This window comes from Lampetra fluviatilis, chromosome 25 (genome assembly GCF_964198595.1).
Source record: "Lampetra fluviatilis chromosome 25, kcLamFluv1.1, whole genome shotgun sequence".
Lineage (NCBI taxonomy): Eukaryota > Metazoa > Chordata > Hyperoartia > Petromyzontiformes > Petromyzontidae > Lampetra > Lampetra fluviatilis.
Window position 1 is genome coordinate 6,078,586 of NC_136299.1, and position 19,487 is coordinate 6,098,072.

Consider the following 19,487-nt stretch of genomic DNA (forward strand, 5'->3'; position numbering starts at 1 on the left):
TTGGCAAAGGTTAACATCACGAACCACGAGGAAGCAGGCTTCACGTGCTCTTCAGAGCAAGTTTATTGTCATCAAAATGCGATTGGAACTCAGCGGTCTGCCATCACGGGTAACGTAAAACAAAATAAACTGCAGCAACTGTGTTAAACGAATCTCAACCCGCGCAAGGAACTCGTATTTACAAAGCACTTAAAAGCAGTGGATGTGAATGACTGCGTGGGTTTAATCACATCGGTTTAAACGTCACGGCAGGTTGAACAAAATCTCAATTTCCCTTCATGAGCCATGATCAGTCCACTTCTGGATGAGGCCTACCAAAGCCATCACCCTCCTCTCAAGGTCCTACAATGTAACAATCCATTCTAGCACCTGAACACAAGATCGCTCCACGTCCACAGGGGACGTCCTCAGAGGCGTGTTCCCTCCCTTGGCCAGTAACATACGTTATGTCAACTAAAGGGACATTTCTCTTAGCCGGCACCGATTCAGAAAGCAAACGGAAGGGAATATCCTTCAAAACGTTTATACAACACGCCATGTGCTCTGGATGCAAATTGCCAAATCTGGTCACGTGTTCACGATGTCGGCGCGACCCTAGTTCCACACTCAGCGTACTGTCCTGTTGGTAATGTACTTCGTGCCACTGGCTGCCCACGTGTATAGGTGAAGCCAGGCAATATTGACTGCGCATGTACACAGCTTTAAAATCTCCGACCAACCTGGAACAGGACCACCTTAACCACGCGATGTGCCAAGAGCACAGGTGCAAGAATTCCAATCTCAACTTCCACAAGGGTGGGCAGGATTGGAAACACTTTGTAACATGGATTCCCTCGTCCATGTCTACAGCTTCCACCCAAATGGACGGTGGTGAGGCTTCCATCCAGTTGGTCACTGCACGGCCCAACCATCCTAAACTCCGTTTTAGATTAGGCGGGAATGATAATGGCAGTAGCGGCTGTGGTCGTGGCGCCGCAGTGGGGAAGATGATCCAAGTGGCGTGGAGGAAGACTTCTGTGTCCGCGTTAGCAGGAGTTTCTGGAGCAGCCACCAACAAGAGAAATGTGGGGTGTGGACTATGGAAGGCACAACCGCACACGATGCTTATCAGGGAGCAGACATGGGCGGTGGGGGGCGGGAGAGCTAATGAGTGGAGTAGCACCTGTAGCACGGGAGGCCGTGCCAGCCCCTCACATGATGAACACCTTTTCTATCTGTGAGAAGTTGAACACCTCCTTGGTTCGGGGGCATGCCACCTTGTCGCCCTCACGGATGGACACGAGCGACTGTGGGGAGGATGACAAATGACATTGGTCATGACAGCAGCAATACCAGATTCCCAGAATGGCTATTACCGCATAGCCAATGACACATTGTATTGTCTGATTTTAAAGCACAGTGTAAAGTTAATTATTTGCCAGTAGGCAATATGGATTAAAAAAAGCCCACGCCTTTTTGAAAGCTCATATTTCCATCCCAGTCCCTCACCCATAGCAGGTGCTGCCCAAACCCAGTAATTGCCCTGAAGACAGAGAAAGTCTAGATCACACGGCACCCATGCGTTCTCTTATTCCCACGTTATCGCTGCACACACACGAGGCACTGAATCGCAGCAGCAGTGCCTCAGCAGCCGAGCTATGTTGTAACGACCCCACTGCTGCCCCGCCCACACGCACGTTGTAGCTGTAGATGTAGCCGTTGGGCAGCATCATGGGGGGGTTGTTCTCGTTCATGACTTGGCCGGACACACGGCACACGAGGCGCGAGTTGGCGCAGTGCGCCATGGGCAGCGGCGTCGCCAATTTGTTGAGCGAGCGGCAGCACACAGGGCACTCGGCATTGCGGGCTGAGCCATCCTCTTTGTAGCACTGCCTGTGGCGCCGTCAAGGAGCATCCCAGCAAAAGCAGCTCATGGCTTCAGTTTGGGGAGATTAAATACTCCAAACTCAAGCGATAGCAAGTTCAGGGCAATATACTAAATGTGATGCAATAGCAGTGCCTTAATTATCGCCGCTTTTCTCCGCATACAGAACGAACAGCTTCTCCGGATAACTAGTCTGGTGGGAGCACAGCACAAGCGAGGAGCTACTTTCCTCCGAAAACGAATTTCAAGAGCCATCATTTTGTCCCATCACAAGCCCACCCAGTCACAGACATCGAGGAGTTGGCAGGAGAGGCAGGGTGGTGGGTATGCACAGGCCGACGTGCGTCCATATAGAGGAGCGCCTGTTAAACGTGGGCAAGTGCAAGAGCCAAGGATACGGAGTCTTGATGGCTGAGAGGCCACACTGCAGGGTCACCGTGAACACCGAGTCATTGCTGAGCTGGTGCAGGCGGTAGTTGTCGTAGCGGAACTGTTGGATCAGGATCTTCCAGCGCGACGGATCCAGCAGCTCCTGTAGGAGCCAAACGCAAACGGTTCAGAGCACGAGGTGTGACTGCCGATTCGCACCACCGGCTGACAAGACTGTGTACACTGGGTATGCCATGTTATGTGTGCGTGCAATCTGCGAAGGCTGTATGTGTGCAAGCACTGAGTAGACTGCCGTATTAACGGTTGGCAGTATGGAAGCACAGGTGGTGCGCGTCTGCCAGTCATGTCTGACAGTCTCCCCATAACACCTTGGTCTATCTTGTGACCTCTTGCCAGTGAGCCTTCCATACTTCATGTCGCCTCGGGGTGCACCGAGCCTAATAAGTGCTGTGAAGTCACCGCCACTTAGTGGCGAATGATTGTTGTTGTTGTTCTGCTTGTGAGCTGCTTATTTAGCTCGCCTTGTACGGGGAGAGGTGCGTGTCCACGGGGAAGGCGAGCATCCCCATCACCAGCTTCACCTCTTCCAGCTGCGACCCCTCCGCTGTGCTGAAGTGCTTTCTCGCGTGGCTACACGCGCGACACAAACACCGACATGTTAACCACATACGGCAACACATCTACACACAAGCCAGGCACGACGTCACGTTGGACACAAGAGGAGCCCCACAATAAAATAAAAGCCCACGAGTGTATGTTGCAGTAGATTGAGCTATTGTTAGTGCATGGACTACTTTGTCTGTGCACGACTGTATATGTAAACTAATATATGTAAACGAATGTGTGTGTGTACGCACTCCTATGTGGTAACTACTGTGTGCATGTGCACACTACTATGTATGTACTTGAGTGCAAATGTGCACACTCCTGTGTATGTGTGTACGACTGTGTGCCCATATGCTGTTGGTAGTCCACGTACCGGACCGCTTCCAGCCTCCGGTTGTGCCGGATGAGCTCGATGAACTCCTGAATTCGCAGGCTGAACTCCAGGCAGCTCTGGCTCCCCGGGGGGGCCGGTGCGCATCGACCGTGTCCCGACACCAACACATGGGGAACACCGCAGTGCAGGCGAGGCATGAAACTAGCAGCTGCCACAGAGATCCTCATCCACGCCTTCATCACATCCCAAATTGACTACTGCAACTCTCTCCTCTTATTTATACCCCATATCCTTAATTTCCAAATTCCAGAGATCCAAAATGCTGTTCCCAGACGTTCAACCCACACCTGTAAATAAGACCTCACATCACCCCAATACTTCAATTTCTCCACTGGCTCTCAATACAATTTCGGATAAATTTTAAGATCGCATTCATTCATCGCATTCAATGTAATCCATTGACTCGCCCTTACCCGCCTATCTCTTAATTTAATTATAAACCCCTCCACGGACTATTTTCTCCAGCAAGCAAGGCTTTATTAAAACATCCCATATTAACCTTTGCACAATGGGAGGTTGCTCATTCTTCTCTGCCCATTGGGAGGTCGCTCATTCTTCCCTGCTATTCACGGTGTCAACTCCCTGCCCCTGTTCATTTCAGACTCAGGACCTTACTTTTTTTCTCTGCCTATGACCGAATGCCATTCGGTTTTTATATATATACACACACACACTTATAGTATTGTACAGCCTTGTACATAACTATTCTTAGGTTTTTTCGGTAAAGTCACGTAGGTAAAACATTAAAATTAATAAAAGTAAAATAAAATAAAAATCACGACGTTTCGGAGGCAACACAAGATTCCGTCTTCAGGTGGAACCGTCCCAGCCACGACAGCTGTATCAAGTAAATGAGAGATTGCAAGAGCTACCACTCCGTATATATAATGGTTGGAGAGGGGGAAGGGCCAAGTACGGCACACTCTTTATTAATATGGTAAGGTGAGGCTTAAGAGGCTGAGCCTTTGTTATGGAGAGGTACGGTTTGTGACTAAGCCTGGCCTACATAACAATAGTGTGAAAAATGAAACAAACTAAACATGGTAAAACAAGCCTGGCTGTCTATCAATAACCTGTAATAGTTGTCTGTCAAATACCATGGTCCAAATAAGTGTAGTTAAATCTTTTTTGCATGGTTTACCATGTTTAGTTTGTTTCTTTTTTCACACTATTGTTATGTAGGCCAGGCTTAGTCACAAACCGTACCTCTCCATAACAAAGGCTCAGCCTCTTAAGCCTCACCTTACCATATTAATAAAAAGTGTGCCGTACTTGGCCCTTCCCCCTCTCCAACCATTATATATACGGAGTGGTAGCTCTTGCAATCTCTCATTTACTTGATACAGCTGTCGTGGCTGTGATGGTTCCACCTGAAGACGGAAGCTTGTGTTGCCTCCGAAACGTCGTGATTTTTATTTTATTTTACTTTTATTAATTTTAATGTTTTACCTACGTGACTTTACCGAAAAAACCTAAGAATATGAATCATTGTAGTCACGAAAGCTTCAAATCTAGAATTGTACATAACTGTGCATCACTGCGTGCACGGAGCAGCCGTTACCTTCATCTTGCGGAGGCGGGACTTGTTGTCATGGCACCAGACCAGGCAGGTGGCCGTCTCCTTCTTCTCTAGCGACTCCTCCACGTCCTTGGCCGTCACAAACATCTCGATGTTCACCAGATCCTGTCGCATGGCACACGCCATCAGATATCTCGCAAACTCCATTTTTATAAAAAATATAATAAATAGGGGCGAATATGGCAAAGCGAAGGTGGGTAAACAGAGAGAAACGGTGGTCCTTGGAGGGTTGGTGTGCCATGGAGTCTGATGAGGCACGGGGGGGGGGGAGTGAAGCACAGTGGGGCATGGAGGATAATTTTGAGCACAAAGAGAGGTAGTCGGTACAGCCAAGTGAGAGTGGTGCATGGACCAATCAGGCTAAAGCAGAGGTCAACGTTGGAGGGCTTGGTCCATAGGAGGCAGCAGTGGGTGTGTGATGGAAGGTCGGTGGTCGATTTGATTGATGGGAGGGAATAGCAGCCACGAGGGGCTAGTCTGAGGTGTGTGATGAACGGGAGTCATCAGCGGTGGGTGATGGGAGGGAGTAGTTGGTGGTGATCCGTGGGACAGTAGGTAGTCGGGAATTGCAGGGGCCCCGATCTCACCTCGATGCCGCTTTGCCGTGCCAGGTGGATTGCCGTCATGTAGTAGCCGCAGCGCAGCAGGTGGTCGACCATCATGCGCTCCATGCGCTGGCGCTTCCACAGACTCACGGCCGCCCAGTGCTCACCCGCGTGCTCCTTCAGGTGCGCCACGCGGCGCTTGCACAGCCCTGCGCTCTCCTCCTCGGCTTGCACAGACTCGGCCGCCTGCCCCGGCCACGCAGCCCGTGTCACCGGGGAGGAGAGAAAGAGGGGTCACAGGGAGATAAAAAGGGAGCAGGATCCCCGGGGATTAGTAGGTTTAGCAGAGATCCGTGTCGAGAAATATGTCGGGTACCTGCAACCACACTGACTTCAGTCGTAAGGGCACCAAGCTCTCACCCTACGCTACTCAAAATTAACCACGCCTGTAAAAGTTGCAAATTGGTGGCAGGGTTTCGATTTAAAGCTTTCGTGACTGCAGGGATTGATCTTCTTGGTTCTTTCGGTAAAGTCACGTAGAAGGGAGATAATAAAATAATAAAAATAATACAATTCTCACGACGTTTCGGTCACAACGCAGACGCTGTCTTTCCGACAGACCTGTTCTTCACCTGAGGACGGCTGCTTGCGTTGTGGCCGAAACGTCGTGAGAATTGTATTATTTTATTATGTTTTATTTTTATTATTTTATTATCTCCCTTCTACGTGACTTTACCGAAAGAACCAAGAAGATGGTGGCAGGGTTGTTGGATCACGCAGATAATTGAGCAAACGTGTGAGACGCCTGTCTTCAAGTAAACGTGGCGGTGGTGCCACCAGGGTGCAGTGCAGCAAAGTAGGCTGGGGGCTGCACCTTGCGCTTGAGCGCCGTGAGTTTGTCCACAACGCCATCAAGCAGCGACACCACGGAGCCGACGGACGAGCACCCGCCCAGCGCCCGCTCCAGTTCGGCCACGGCTGCCACGGCGTGACTCGCCTCCCGGTCCACGTGCTTTTGAGCCGCGCGGAATCGCTTGTTCAGAGTCTCGTAGGGAACCTGCGGGCACAGAGAGAGACCGCCGGACTTGGTCACGCATTTCACAGCTCACCCCTCCCAGCTGTTGAACACATCCACTCACGATGACCCAGACATCCTTCGTCACAAAGAGCTCAGTCATGGGTACCCAGATCCTCTATCACTCATATCACCTACTGGTCATATTCCTTGGGGGTTGTGCTGATTAAACAGGGTCAACCCAGACCCCTCGACTGGACAGGGTGTGGAGAATACAGGCAGCAGCTGGTGGATCCGTCCACCGACGGCGACTTCGCGAGGGCTCTGTGGGACCCAATGGACGGAATCTCCTTGCTCCTGACCCGGGTCCGCGCGCGGAGGTACCAATGACACGAGACCCCGACGACTCTACCGGTCACGCGGATCCGTGGCGCAGGGAGAGTCGATATGGACCAGACAGCCAAGGAGAGAAAGGGAAATCCGCGGACATTGCGGATAGGTTAGTCTCGGGGTGGGACGGGGAAGACAGGGCCACGGCCGCGAAAGGTCCACCAGACAACAAAGGACAGGGCCCGCGTGAGAACCCAGGGCCCATGGAAGAACTGGGGTTGAGGGCAATCTCTGCGGGTTGAGACGTAGGGCCCCCACGCCTCTCTGCCTAGAAGCGCAGTCCCACGGCCTCATCGTTTGGCGAGGCCGCGTGTCCTGCGCGCGGGGAGGGGGATGAGGAGTGACTGGGCGGAGCGGCACCTTGAGCGTCGGGTACTCCTGAACCTTGAGGGCCATCCACAGCTGCGAGCCCGACTCGCGAACCGCCATTTCACCGCCGCCTCCTCCTCCACTTCCAACGCCTCCCGCTGCTGCTGCTGCGGGGGCTGCTGGGGCTGCTGTCAACACGGCGCGAGGCATGGCGGGCGTGTGGGACACGGGCGGGGGGGGGCCGGAAGAGGTCACGAGGGGCGGGGGGTAGAGCGCCGGAAAGGGCGGGGGAAGAGGCGGGGCCCGATCACTAAGGGGGCGGAGATGTTTTTTTGACGTAGGTAAAAAATAAAAATAAATAAAAGTAAAATAAAAATAAAATGAAAATCACGACGTTTCGGAACCGTCACAGCACGATAGCTGTATCAAGTGGATCCGTCCACCGAAACGTCGTGATTTTTATTTTATTTTTATTTCTATTATTTTTATTATTTATTTTCATTTTTACCTACGTGCCTTTACCGAAAAAACCTAAGAGTATGAATCCTTGCAGTCACGAAAGCTTCAAATCTAGAATGTTTTTTTTAGTTTCGCGACTCGAGGGAGGCGGGGTCTCAGTGAGGGGCGTGGTCTCGGTGAGGGGCGTGGTCTCAGTGAGGGCGGGGTCTCAGTGAGGGCGGGGTCTCGGTGAGGAACGTGGTCTCAGTGAGGGGCGTGGTCTCAGCGAGGGGCGTGGTCTCAGTGAGGGGCGTGGTCTCTGTGAGGGGCGGGGTCTCAGTGAGGGGCGTGGTTTCAGCGAGGGGCGTGGTCTCGGTGAGGGGCGTGGTCTCGGTGAGGGGCGGGGTCTCAAGAAGGGCGTGGTCTCGGTGAGGGGCGTGGTCTCAGTGAGGGGCGTGGTCTCACCGAGGGGCGTGGTCTCACTGAGGGGCGTGGTCTCAGCGAGGGGCGTGGTCTCAGTGAGGGGCGTGGTCTCAGTGAGGGGCGGGGTCTCGGTGAGGGGCGTGGTCTCTGTGAGGGGCGGGGTCTCAGTGAGGGGCGTGGTCTCAGTGAGGGGCGGGGCCGAGAGACAGGGCTCAGACGTGTAAGTGGGCGTTGTTTTGTGTTGCGACGTACGCAGTACCAGCAGTTCAGGATGACAACGCTCGCTCACCCAGGAGATCCTCACTGAGTGAATTAAGACTGTTTTTAAGTTTTCACAGTAGGTGGCAATGTTGCTACAGTATATATATGATCGCCATTGAGAACTTTGCGGTGAATTATTTTCGAAATGGACACGTTTGTACCACGACGACGTCACGCAAAGGCCAACTCTTGTGAATGAGGTCACGGGATCTTTAACGTCCACTGCACTAGGAGCATGAGGGCAGCATATAGGAGGTTCATGATTGGCACTTGATAGCCCTGAGGTAGAGATGGAAGCATAACTCATGACAGAGATGGGAGAGTTGTATACGTGGAGGAATCGCATGCAGATCTCTGCAGAAGCAAGTATTTGTGCAGAGTTTACGTCAGGAATCAAACCGTGTCTCAAATGAAGAGGAAGTTCCAGATGTTGAAGCGGGACCAGTTGTCGGAACAGAATTAAATGATTTATTTACCAAAGGGGCCGTCCATAAAAGACGTCACGCGATTTTCAATGTGGCACTGCACTCTGATGTTGTAGAAGAAAACACATTCCTGCGGAGGGAGCTGGTAGGAATGTTGGGTTGCTCGGTCAATGGCCAGGGTCAACGGCGGCGTGGTGTATTCTGCAAATATGGCCGACTGTGAGGGCGGGCACAAGCCGGCGTGAGTAGGTTAAACGTTGAGTTTTATAAGGTCACCACGGGGTGACCAGCCCCTCCCCACCCAGCCCTACCCCTCCCACCCCCCACCCAGCCCCACCTTCCCCACCCAGCCCCTCCACACCCCACCCTCCCCACCCATCCCCACCTTCCCCACCCTCCCCTCCCCACCCAGCCCCTCCCTCCCCACCCAGCCCCACCCTCCCATTTTTGGATTCACGACGGACGGACGGACACAATAATCCCCTGTGGGCTGGTGGAACCAGGAGGTTCCTATCAGTAACATTTATTAAAAAGTATATTTAATTAAGTAGAACGTGCTGTCTATAGTTATTTAAAGTTGCGCATTTTGATGTAACGTCACATTTCTCACCCCCCCCCCCCCCATTGTCACATCGTCACAAATGTCTGACCCCCCCCCCCAGTTGCGTGACGTCATTTAGGGACGGCCCCAAACGCGTGCAGAGGAATGAAACACCTCGACCTCTGAGGAGCATGAAAAAGGGATTTTATTCAGTGGAGAACAAAATCTTAATGCAATTTCATAGATATAATCAATATCAGTCATACAAATAGAGCACCTACGTTGAGATTACACACAAGGATATTCACGGCGAATTTACCAGAGACGTACAGCACACGGACACCACAGCGATGTCCCACGCCGCAACCATCCCCTCACAGTCCTGTGACAAAGACAAAGCTCCCCCGTATAGCCTGTCACAGACTGTTGGGACAAGTGCTATAGTGAGCACCTCTTAATGTCGGCACGGCACACGAGGGAGTGGCATGGCTAACAACTGCGTTCGACCGCCTTTGCTTCTTCAATGATGATGTTTACACACCGCACCAGGTACTCATTTTAAGGCTGAGTCGACCTAGAGGCGGTCCAAATCCGGTTCATTTGGTCGTGAGCGGGAATCGATCGAACTCGGGTCGCCGTGCAGTGCGCTAACCGCTGCTTCACCGCTCCCCATCGCATTAATCCATACAGGACCTGCACTCCAACTGCGTTCATCACTCCATCTCTGCTTGGAAGGTCCTATTGAGCACGTTCCCTCCTCTGGCTGTCACTCAGCTGTTGTTGTTGTTGTCACGCTTGCCTAAACCCGCTGGCATTTCTTTAGCCTCTCACCTGATTCAAAAAAAAATGTTATCCTTCATCTTCGGTAAACCCCCGGAGGGTGAGGGGTCTCGGGGTGGGAGGGGGCTTCACGGGGAGGGAAGGTTAGGTGCTTTTTTTTTCTTTCAAAAGACACTTATAGCTCAGATTTCAGGGTCGTGAATTCGAAACTTCTCGCTTCCACTCCCGTCCACTTCGCCCGGTTTTTCGGCTTTGGACTTCGACGCCTCGGAACGCAAACTCTCAAGAGTTACAAACAATAGGGCCGATGTATTTACTTACCTAACCAAGCTGCTTTACCTGCTCATCTACGCTTCTACCCGCCCGCCTGCCTCCGTGCTGGCATGCCCACCTACCTATCTTTCGGCTTACTACCTGCTCACCTGTTTGCTCACCTATCCCAGTGACTGGTTATAATCAATTCCAGACTCTGTCTTCTCGACAGACCTGTTATCCACCTGAGGACGGCTGCTTGCGTTGTGGCCGAAACGTCGTGAGGATTATTTTATTATGTTTTATTTTTATTATTTTATTATTTCCATTCTACCACGCACAGAGACAGGCGAGTATAGTCAAGCATGGGGATGTGTGGGCTACGCTCAGGTTGTCGTGCTCGCGTACATCCCATTGTTGTCAATCTACAGTTGGATGAGGGTCTCCCCACGCCCTGTGGGTCATGAAGGATATATGAACATACTTCACCAATCTGGTCATTGCGGGTTGGTGAAGGAGGGGGACAGTGTAGAATAACAATGGATTATGTTGCCTTCTGCCGCCCGCAATGTCGACTGCATCATTCTTTTCTGCACGGTGGTCACCCATCCAAGCAGTATCCAGGCTCAATTTATGTACGTTAAACTTCTTTCGCACCATACGTAGCTAATTGTAGGTGCGGGGGGGAAGGACACCAAACTAAACACAAAATGTAGTTCTAAAGAAATTAGTTTTCAATTTGCTTATACTTGCGAAATCTGCCGAGATCGGCCGCATAAGGTCATATACTGGCTGCATTGACAAACGATTAATCATCGCGAACGCCTCGCAACGCGCGGAGTGCTTTATTTAACCAGGCGAGTAGTCATTGGGTCTTGCGCAAGGACTACCTGCCGGTCTGAAATCGCGTGGAATCAGTTTCTCGCATTCACCATTATCATCATCGTCATCACCGGCCACGGTCAACCCACTGCTAGATGGAGGCCTCCCGTAGCCGCTGCTACCTCTCTCGATCCCTTGCGATGTAACAAACCGCCCAGAAACGTCACACGAGCTGCGATCGCTCCTTCTCCTCGGTTGATGTCCTCTTGTGTGTCTTGCCTGCTACCCAGTCACTCGTCTTGACAATCGGTCAGCATCCCGCCACGCTACGTGTCCTGTTCAATCCCACTCATTGTATCGCAATTAACTTGCGAACGTTCTCTAATCCTTGTATTGCTCTTTCTGACTGACTTCTTTTCTGGTTGACTTCAATGCCTGACATGTTGGCCTCTGCACAGACAGACAATAGGCAGAACTTACAGCCTGTGCGAAAATTAAATAACGTCTTTTCAATGTCTTGAATGTTCGTCCTATCCTACAGCAGACGGTAATTCCCAGCTGCAATCACCTGGCACATGTTAGGGGGTTTCCAACAGTGACTCCGGGGCGGATCGAGGATCCCAGGTTCACGCCACTCCCCCTCCGCTTTAATTCAATTAGCGAGGCAGCTGCGCACGGATGATCGAGCCCTCGCAGCTGATCTCGCGTCTCCACGGCGACCGAATCAAGCGCATACACTTCGCGTGACTGCTGTCCGTATCGGGCTGCAACTCACGCAAGCAATGACGCAGGTATCCAGGAGCCCGTCCCCCCCACCACCCACCTCGCACCCCGCCCCCCGTAACCTCCTCCCTTACCTGGCGACGTGCCGCCAGATGCCCTCCTCTCGTGTTCGCACACGCGTGCGTGCTCTGATGTAACCGCCAGCCATGTAAGTCCGCCTCGATTTGCATTGCGAAAAGCCACGATTTCACCACGCGTGGCGCCGCGTGGCAGTTGAGGCCATTTGAATAAAAGAAGATTGGTGGACCCGGCACGGTGGGGCAATGGGGGTTTGGAGACCGGGAAGAGGGGAATATTTCTCGCTGGTCCGAGGGATTGGGGATAATTCACGTAGCAGTAGAGGGATGCACGTGTTGGGAGCAAATCCCCACACCGAGATCTCGCCAGCCGACTCAGTGTCGGTATTCCCCGCGGTGAGTAAACCCGGGGGGGGGGGGGGGTTAATGGATCACGAATACATTTGTTAAACTATCCAGCCTAAAGTCAAGGTGACGAAGATATTATAATGCAGTAAGTTGTTTCGTGAGCCCGTCTGTGAGGACCCCTTGTATGCGTTGGTGGGGTTTCTCCGATTCTCTCTCCAACACGAAACGAAACATTTGCAGGAACTTACCAAACTTCCTAATGTAGCAGGACCCTGCGGAAAAAGTTTTTAGACGCAGGGGGCTTTTTGTGGATAGTCAAATAGATGCTCTGCTGAAATGGGCATTGAGGTGATGCTTATTTTTGTACAGTATATGTAATGAACTTCTTTCGCACCGTACCTGCTCCACCGTTCTAATCTCAGCCAGTGAGCCAGTGACGGAAATTCCCAATTTCTATGGCAGGGGGGTGTCTATACATTAGACATTTGCTGTGGACTTCTCCATGAAGTGGAACTCTTTTTAAAAGTGGAACTCATTCGGAGGGTTAATGGGCTGAGTTAACCTCAAACAGGATTTCCGCTCAAGTATCCGTTCTGCAATTGGTTAATGCACTGGATTTGCGTTCCAGAGCTCTCTGTTTCAATCTCCCGGCGTGGCAGTTGAAACAATGGGAACGTTAATTAATTCCCCACGCCCCTGTCCACCCAGCAATGTAAGTGTGTGCACCACAGTCACAGTCATTCGGCAGGTCTCTCGCGTCGGGTGGGGTAAAGTGTGGGTACCCCCACGTCTTCCAAGACGTCTGACCAGCGTGAAAAAGTAGGCCAAATACTCTAGAGAGGTGGGGAGGATAACTGTAGCTCCTTCTAATGGAGGCGCTTCTTCCACCAGAAGTGGCGTGCGCGAGCAATTTCAGGGCTGTATCTTTAACTTTTTTTTATTTAAAAACATATTATGGTTAAAAACATATATAGGTTAAATAGTAATATAAAACTCCATGATATGGGGAAACTCAACTGCATGTCCTGAAAAAGACCAGTGTAAAGCCTTTTCATCAACGCTGGAACAAAGTGTATTCGCATTTTTTTTTATTCCATTGGTTACATATTGCGCTGTCAAAACTCAAATCATACCGTGTTCTGGTAGAGTCGCTACCAGTAAACAAATAACATTCTACAGGCGTCATTCACCCGTCACGTGTCCCCCGCAGCAGCGTGTTCGGGCCACTGCCACGTCTGGATTCGTAGGCAAACCCAGCGATTCATTTCAGCCGGGGTTTGTCCGGGTCGGCGACCAGAAAAATATTCCGCACCCAGCACACCACATCAAGTATGATCGCTACGGCTGTTGGAAACAAGTCCCGTGCCTCCTATCAGAACACAGCGACCCGGGAAGTAATCGGCGATGAATAACGCCCTGGGTGCTTCTATGGGTTTCACGAATAACAGGTTAAGTATAAATAACAACAGAGTGTTTGTTTCTATCACTGAGAAGATGGAGGCGGTTCTCCCGATTGGCTCTCATTTGGAACTATTTAGCTCCTACAACAGAGCGATGTGCATTGAGAAGAATGCTTTTAATCGATGTGTATGTTATCCGCTATATGCCATATGGATCAAAAATATTGACATATAAAATGGAACAAAAACGCAACAGGATCGCTGAGAGATGCGTGCTTCTGATTGCATTGAGAAGCAGGAATATGTGAAGTAGACAACACACGCAACTTTCAACATCGCGTTTTTTTGACTTAAGAACAGTCCGCGTGGGTGGGACACGTCGCCAAAAGGAATCATGGCCGGGCCGGTGGTCAAAACCACAGACGGAGTGGCAGCTAAATGAGACAATGCGCCCACGAGGAAGCACACCGCTGGTCTCCTTATTGCAGCAACTCAATGAGTTGTTGCTTCGCAAGAGTGAGGAGGATGGCGACGGCTTGGGGAGGCCTCCGTCCAGCTGTGGATAGACCACGGCTCATGGTGGACAGGACAAGTGCGGTTGTGATGGTGTTGTTGATGGTGTGGGTGGAGGCTCATGAATGAAAGATACTCATTTTAGAGGGGCATTCTCCTCTGTCCAAAAGCTGGTGGGGGGGGGGGGGGCAGCCGTTTCGCTTGGCCCCCATGTTCAATCGATGACTGGATAATATTTTAAAATAAATCCCCAATAAAGCCCCCGATAGCCCATAGAGGGGTGGACGGACCCCTTCTCCAAGTTTCCCTCACTTGTCTCGCCTGGCTGCGACATCATCAACCCTGCACGCTCCCCCTATCGGCCTATCCCATCCGATTTTGGAAGCTAAAGGGCTTCAGCCTGGTTAGTCGTTGGAAGGGGAGGGGGGGGATGTAGGAGCAAGTATTATCTGCACCAACATGCAAATGGGGAACAGCTTGGAGTAGGAACTGTGAATTGTAAACGTTGGGGAAGAGTCGGCCCTTACAGGTATTGCGCGTTTACATGCAAATAACTGCGGAGCGCTGAGCGGAGCAGTCCGCCCAGCCCCCTCCCTCCTCCCCCCCTTTCACCCCGCAGCTCTGGAAATCCCCACCGAGGAGGGCTGGTGGGGGGTTGGGGTGAGAGACCCTGAGAACGCCGTGTTCCCGGTTGCTCTGAGAGCCACGCCCGGCTTGGAAACTCCGCACGCGACCCGTTGTATAAAACCCCCGACACTCCCCCAGCAGACCTCACAGAGTTCAGAACTCTCAAACACCACGGAGTTTCAGGCATCTCAGACCTCAGCTCGGTGCACAATGTCCACCTCGACAATGACCTCGGCGTGGCTGTTTGGCCGCGACCCCGCGTGCCAGTGGGGCGCGTCGCACCTCGGCGGAGATGTCAAGACCTCCTTCGGGGAGATGGAGCAAGTGGACTCGGGGATCTGCTCGCTGAGCGACGAGGACATGGCGAGGATGAGGAACCTGAGTCTGCACTGCGGGGAGGTGGAGAGATGCGAATACGGGGAGATGAGTTTGCCCGAAGACACAGACGAGGACGGAGACAAGTGAGGACGCGCACGCGGACACACGGACAACGCACGCGGACACGTCGCACACTGACAGCATTCACGGAGACAGGGTGGTGGGGTGGGGGGCACAGAGGGCACGGAGTGGGTGCACAGGAGACAGAGCAACATTGCCCCGTGGCTTACATGTGGAACTAGTGATTATTCGCGAGCGACTGTTAATGTCAGACGAGGCACATGAGGGGACGGTTTGGCCAACCACGTGAGCATCCGATTTACGCGGTTGGCTACGTGCGGTGCGAAAGAAGTTCAAACATGCATACAGTACTCACGCCCGGTTGCCTTTGCTGAGTTGATCTAGGGCAGGTTCAGAGTTATAACCATTCACACACGTTCAACAACACTACACAGCAATGCTGCCGAGCACTGTTTTGTAACACATCAAATACCGTACACACCCGTACACATACGTTCAGAAGACACACACACACTATGCATTCAGAAGACACTGCTGTGGATGCCGAGGTTGCTATACCCTGGGCTCGCTAGGAGAACGCAGTGCAGAACATAGGTCGCGGGACTCGACCTGTTCCGTCTGTATGTGGGTAGGGTGTTGATTTTGATTTTAAAAAATCTCGATAGATTGGGAAACCAAGCGACGTTTTGAGCCTGGACATTGCTTTCATGGGCACCCACAATTCATACAAACGTGTTACCGGCTGCGAACGGGGCTACGTGGGACGCGTCAGCGGGCAGGGCAAGTCCGTTGTACTGTGCTTCGATGCTCCCACATCGATACTCCCCCGACTTTTGCCAACACGCACTGACCAGCGCAGTGAAGTTTGGCCAAACAACCCCCCGAACGACCGACGCACGTAAAGGGTCACAGACGATTTGTACAACAAAAAAATTCCCACCCGTGACAAATTCTGGAATGAATCCTTCTTCGTCGTGTCGAGACGTGACCGCGTCACGGCGGATTTACCCAGCCTGAGCTGTTCCACTCGCAAGTCAAGCGACCGATCATATCGGCGTGTATTACAACATCGTCACCACTATCGTCATCGTCAGCTATGGTCAACCTACTTCTGGATGAAGGCCTCTCCCCCTCCCCGCCCCAAGCCCGGGATGACGCAAGCGAGTGGAATTACCGGACTGGGGCAATTACCCCGGCGGTCGGGCAAATAACGCTGGTGGAAACCACTTCGAGCTATGAATAGAAAAGCCGTAGTTAGCACAAGCGACCTTTGTCAGTCGATGTCGTTTTATGAGACCTGCCCACATCCAATGGGCAGGTTCCATACAACACCTGGTAAAGTAGGTCTGTGTCATACCAACTTTACCAGGTGCCATAACCCTCTTCCTCCAGGCGTCACCAAGAGCCGCCTTCGCAGTTTACTGACAGTAATTGCATACTGTATGCTGAAGCACGGCATTGACCCCAGAGTGACTGTGTGTTCCCACAGCCTCCTGCACCTCGCCATCATCCACGAAGCCAGACACGTGGCTCACGAACTGCTCAGGAGAGACCTGCAGCGCCGCCTCCTCAACGCCACCAACCACCTCATGCAGGTGAGCCTCCCGGGGCCTCTCCACCCTCTCACCAACAACCACTCGGTGGCTATGAGCCGACGATACAAAGATGCCCCGTATAGCCCTTAGCAGACTGTTGGGGAAAGTGCTGTTAGCGAGCACCTATGAAGGCCGGCAAGGCATATGCCAGGGTAGGTAGTCAGCACCACGCCCGGCCGCCTTTGTCTCCAGTGGCAATTTTACAAACCACACCAGGTACTCATTTGAGACTGAGTCGACCTCGAGGAGGCCAAGGACCGGTTCAGATAATCGTCACTGGTGTTGGCCGTGAGTGGAAATCGAACCTGGGTCGCCGGGTTCGTAGTGCAGTGTGCTAATGCACTACTGCTTCCTATGAGCCCACACTTACGTGGGATGTGGGTTCGATAGGCGTAGGACACCTGTGATCTAGCACTTTAAAAGTACAAGGTGAAGACATATGTGAAACTATAAAACCTCGCTGGCCTGCGAGGTGCCCAGCAGCTGGTAGTAGAGCTCGGTGGGTTTTCTCCGGTATTTTCCTGCAAGAAGCCAAACACTGCTTCGTTAAAACAACCCAGTGCATCAGGGCCATCCTGAAACTCGGCTAGGTTTTCCTGAATACATTTAGGCCATTATTATTATACACAGCATCGTAACCTAACCCTCCCTACCCCCTTCCCTATTCCTTCTCCTGCAGACTCCACTGCACCTGGCCATCGTCACGAACCAGGAGGAGCTGGCAGCGGCCCTGGCGACGGCCGGTGCGGATATCGAGGCGCAGGACCTGGCGGGGAACTCTCCGCTGCACCTGGCGTGCACCCTGGGCGCCCACGGATGCCTGCGGGTGGTCACGTCGGCACAGAATCCACGGGTCCTCACCCGTGCCCTCTGCACCCCCAACTATGAAGGTGTGGTGCCCACACTTACAGCGGGTTATGTTTGAAGGGGGTCCGGGGCTTCTGTATTCAGTCCTGTGGGCGAATGGAGTCGGCGCGGGGGTGATTTACGAATTGTAAACCTGAGTCAAAGTTCAGCCAAAACTATTTTAGTTTGCCACATATAATACTTAGAAGGGTTGAGCCTGAATGGGTGACCACCAGGGCTGGCCAGGCATTGTAGGGGTGAGGCAGCGAGGTGTCTCCTTCTCATACACAAAAATTGATTTATCTGGCTTCTTCGGTTTCCGCTTCATAAATGGAATTTAGCAAACAGCTGAGTAGGGCTTTCCCAGGTAAGAAACCGGCATTAATCAATGCTTGCCGTCTTGTCTCATCACAGGGCTCACGTGTCTCCACACCGCCGTGTTGAGGAGAGACAAAGAAATGGTTGAATACCTGCTGAGAATCGGCGCCAACGCAAACGACGAGGTGAGCTACTAATCTGCACGAACCTCCTTTCCCATTTTTCCTGTACACACGAGCAAGCGCACCAACAGCAGAGGCCCACTGGGTTTCCAGTCTTCGTTCCTGACCCCCGCCCCGACTCCGTTGCCCACAGGATCCCAGGAGCGGCCGCACGGTGTTACATGCTGCCGTGGAGATGCAAGACGAGGGGATCTGCGAGACCCTGGTGTGGCACAAAGCCAACCCGAACGCGGCCGCCTGGGACGGGTGCACTCCGCTCCACGTGGCTGCCGGCCTGGGCCACGGGAAACTGGCCGCGCTTCTCTCTCGCCTCGGGGCCAACCAGAAGGCCCGCAACCTGGAGGGGGAAACGCCGCTCGACCTGGCGCGCCACAACCCTTCGGTGAGGCCCTGCGCTGCCACGGCCCCCATGGGTCGTCACTAACGTCCGTTCCATGAGCATGGTTGCCTCGAATGTGCGCAACTGAAATGGGTATCACAACCGATTCGATAAAAATATTTAAAAGTGAAAATGTGTGTTAACGGCTCATTAAATTTGGATGCACAAAAACGGTTAATTTTACTCCAAGCACTGGTGTTAGTGCACACATGGCAACTAGCTGGGCGCTCATGCACATCCTACCTGAAATTGTTACTTTTACTATTTTACACCCAGCTCAGACACATGCATGCCTCACCTCTAACACCCTAACCACACTCCCAGATATCAGCTCCACGCCAACACATAGCAGCCGTCACCTGTTTGCATCAGGTGCACAAATGTTTTCAGAAGGATAACTGCCGAAAGGTCGGCTGAAGCATTGTGGTTTTAGAGAAAATTCCTTGGATAAAAATATGGGGGTACTGCTGCCTGTCATGTCACCCTATGTTGACATGTTAGCATCGAGACGCTATAGGAATTCAAACGGTATCGTGCTATTAGCACCTCACACTCATCTCCGCTGCAATGCTTTCTCCTCCCAGGTGCTGACGATGCTGCAATTTGATGACATTCGGATCGATGGGGAGCTGCTCCACTGACGGGAGCCAAATTACCAACCCATGCCAGCCCCCCTCCTGAACACTCGAGCCCTGCGCTCAATGGGCTGTATTCGGCAGCGTCAACACTGCCGAAACAGGACAGTGACTTCATGGTGCTACCGACATAACGCTCACGAACTGTGATCAGAAATAAATATACACTACAACACAATGCCTGTATATGTAAAGTTGATATTTTTTATACTATTGTGTGTGTTCATGACTGCAATGCAATTCGAATGTATTGTAACATATTGTATATATATATTTTTTGATGTTATAAATAAACATATATTTTTAACAATTCAATTTCAAAGTCATAAGTTGGAAAGTGCAAGCTAGTCCCACACAAAGGTCAAAGCCCATCAGGCAAGAACCTGCCTTCATTTACAGCCCACGCAGGCT

The 19,487-nt window shown here is 52.0% G+C and overlaps 2 protein-coding genes across 4 annotated transcripts; one reads left to right on the forward strand and one right to left on the reverse strand.

The window, feature by feature from the left end:
- Positions 1–34: 34 nt before the first annotated feature.
- MAEA (macrophage erythroblast attacher, E3 ubiquitin ligase) lies at positions 35–7,322 on the reverse strand. Of its 3 annotated transcripts, none has more exons than XR_013639259.1 (9): positions 7,144–7,322; positions 6,253–6,435; positions 5,421–5,624; positions 4,814–4,938; positions 3,234–3,353; positions 2,776–2,884; positions 2,263–2,396; positions 1,677–1,868; positions 35–1,286 (listed from the first exon to the last, which is right to left on the reverse strand). XR_013639259.1 is itself a non-coding variant. In XM_078868083.1 (9 exons), exons 1-9 carry the CDS (start codon positions 7,300–7,302, stop codon positions 1,191–1,193), a joined length of 1,281 nt encoding a protein of 426 aa, XP_078724209.1. In that variant the 5' UTR covers positions 7,303–7,322; the 3' UTR covers positions 35–1,190. The 3 variants fall into 3 exon arrangements, 2 of the variants coding, with proteins under 2 accessions (XP_078724209.1, XP_078724208.1); XM_078868083.1 differs by having other exon boundaries at positions 1,677–1,872; positions 3,234–3,310; positions 4,816–4,938; XM_078868082.1 differs by having other exon boundaries at positions 1,677–1,872.
- Positions 7,323–14,884: 7,562 nt separating this feature from the next.
- Positions 14,885–19,422, forward strand: LOC144941702 (NF-kappa-B inhibitor epsilon-like). Its single transcript, XM_078868084.1, has 6 exons — positions 14,885–15,183; positions 16,611–16,716; positions 17,396–17,606; positions 17,977–18,065; positions 18,196–18,444; positions 19,026–19,422. The coding sequence occupies exons 1-6, from the start codon at positions 14,933–14,935 to the stop codon at positions 19,080–19,082; spliced, it is 963 nt and encodes a 320-aa protein (XP_078724210.1). The 5' UTR covers positions 14,885–14,932; the 3' UTR covers positions 19,083–19,422.
- The last annotated feature ends 65 nt before the right edge of the window (positions 19,423–19,487 follow it).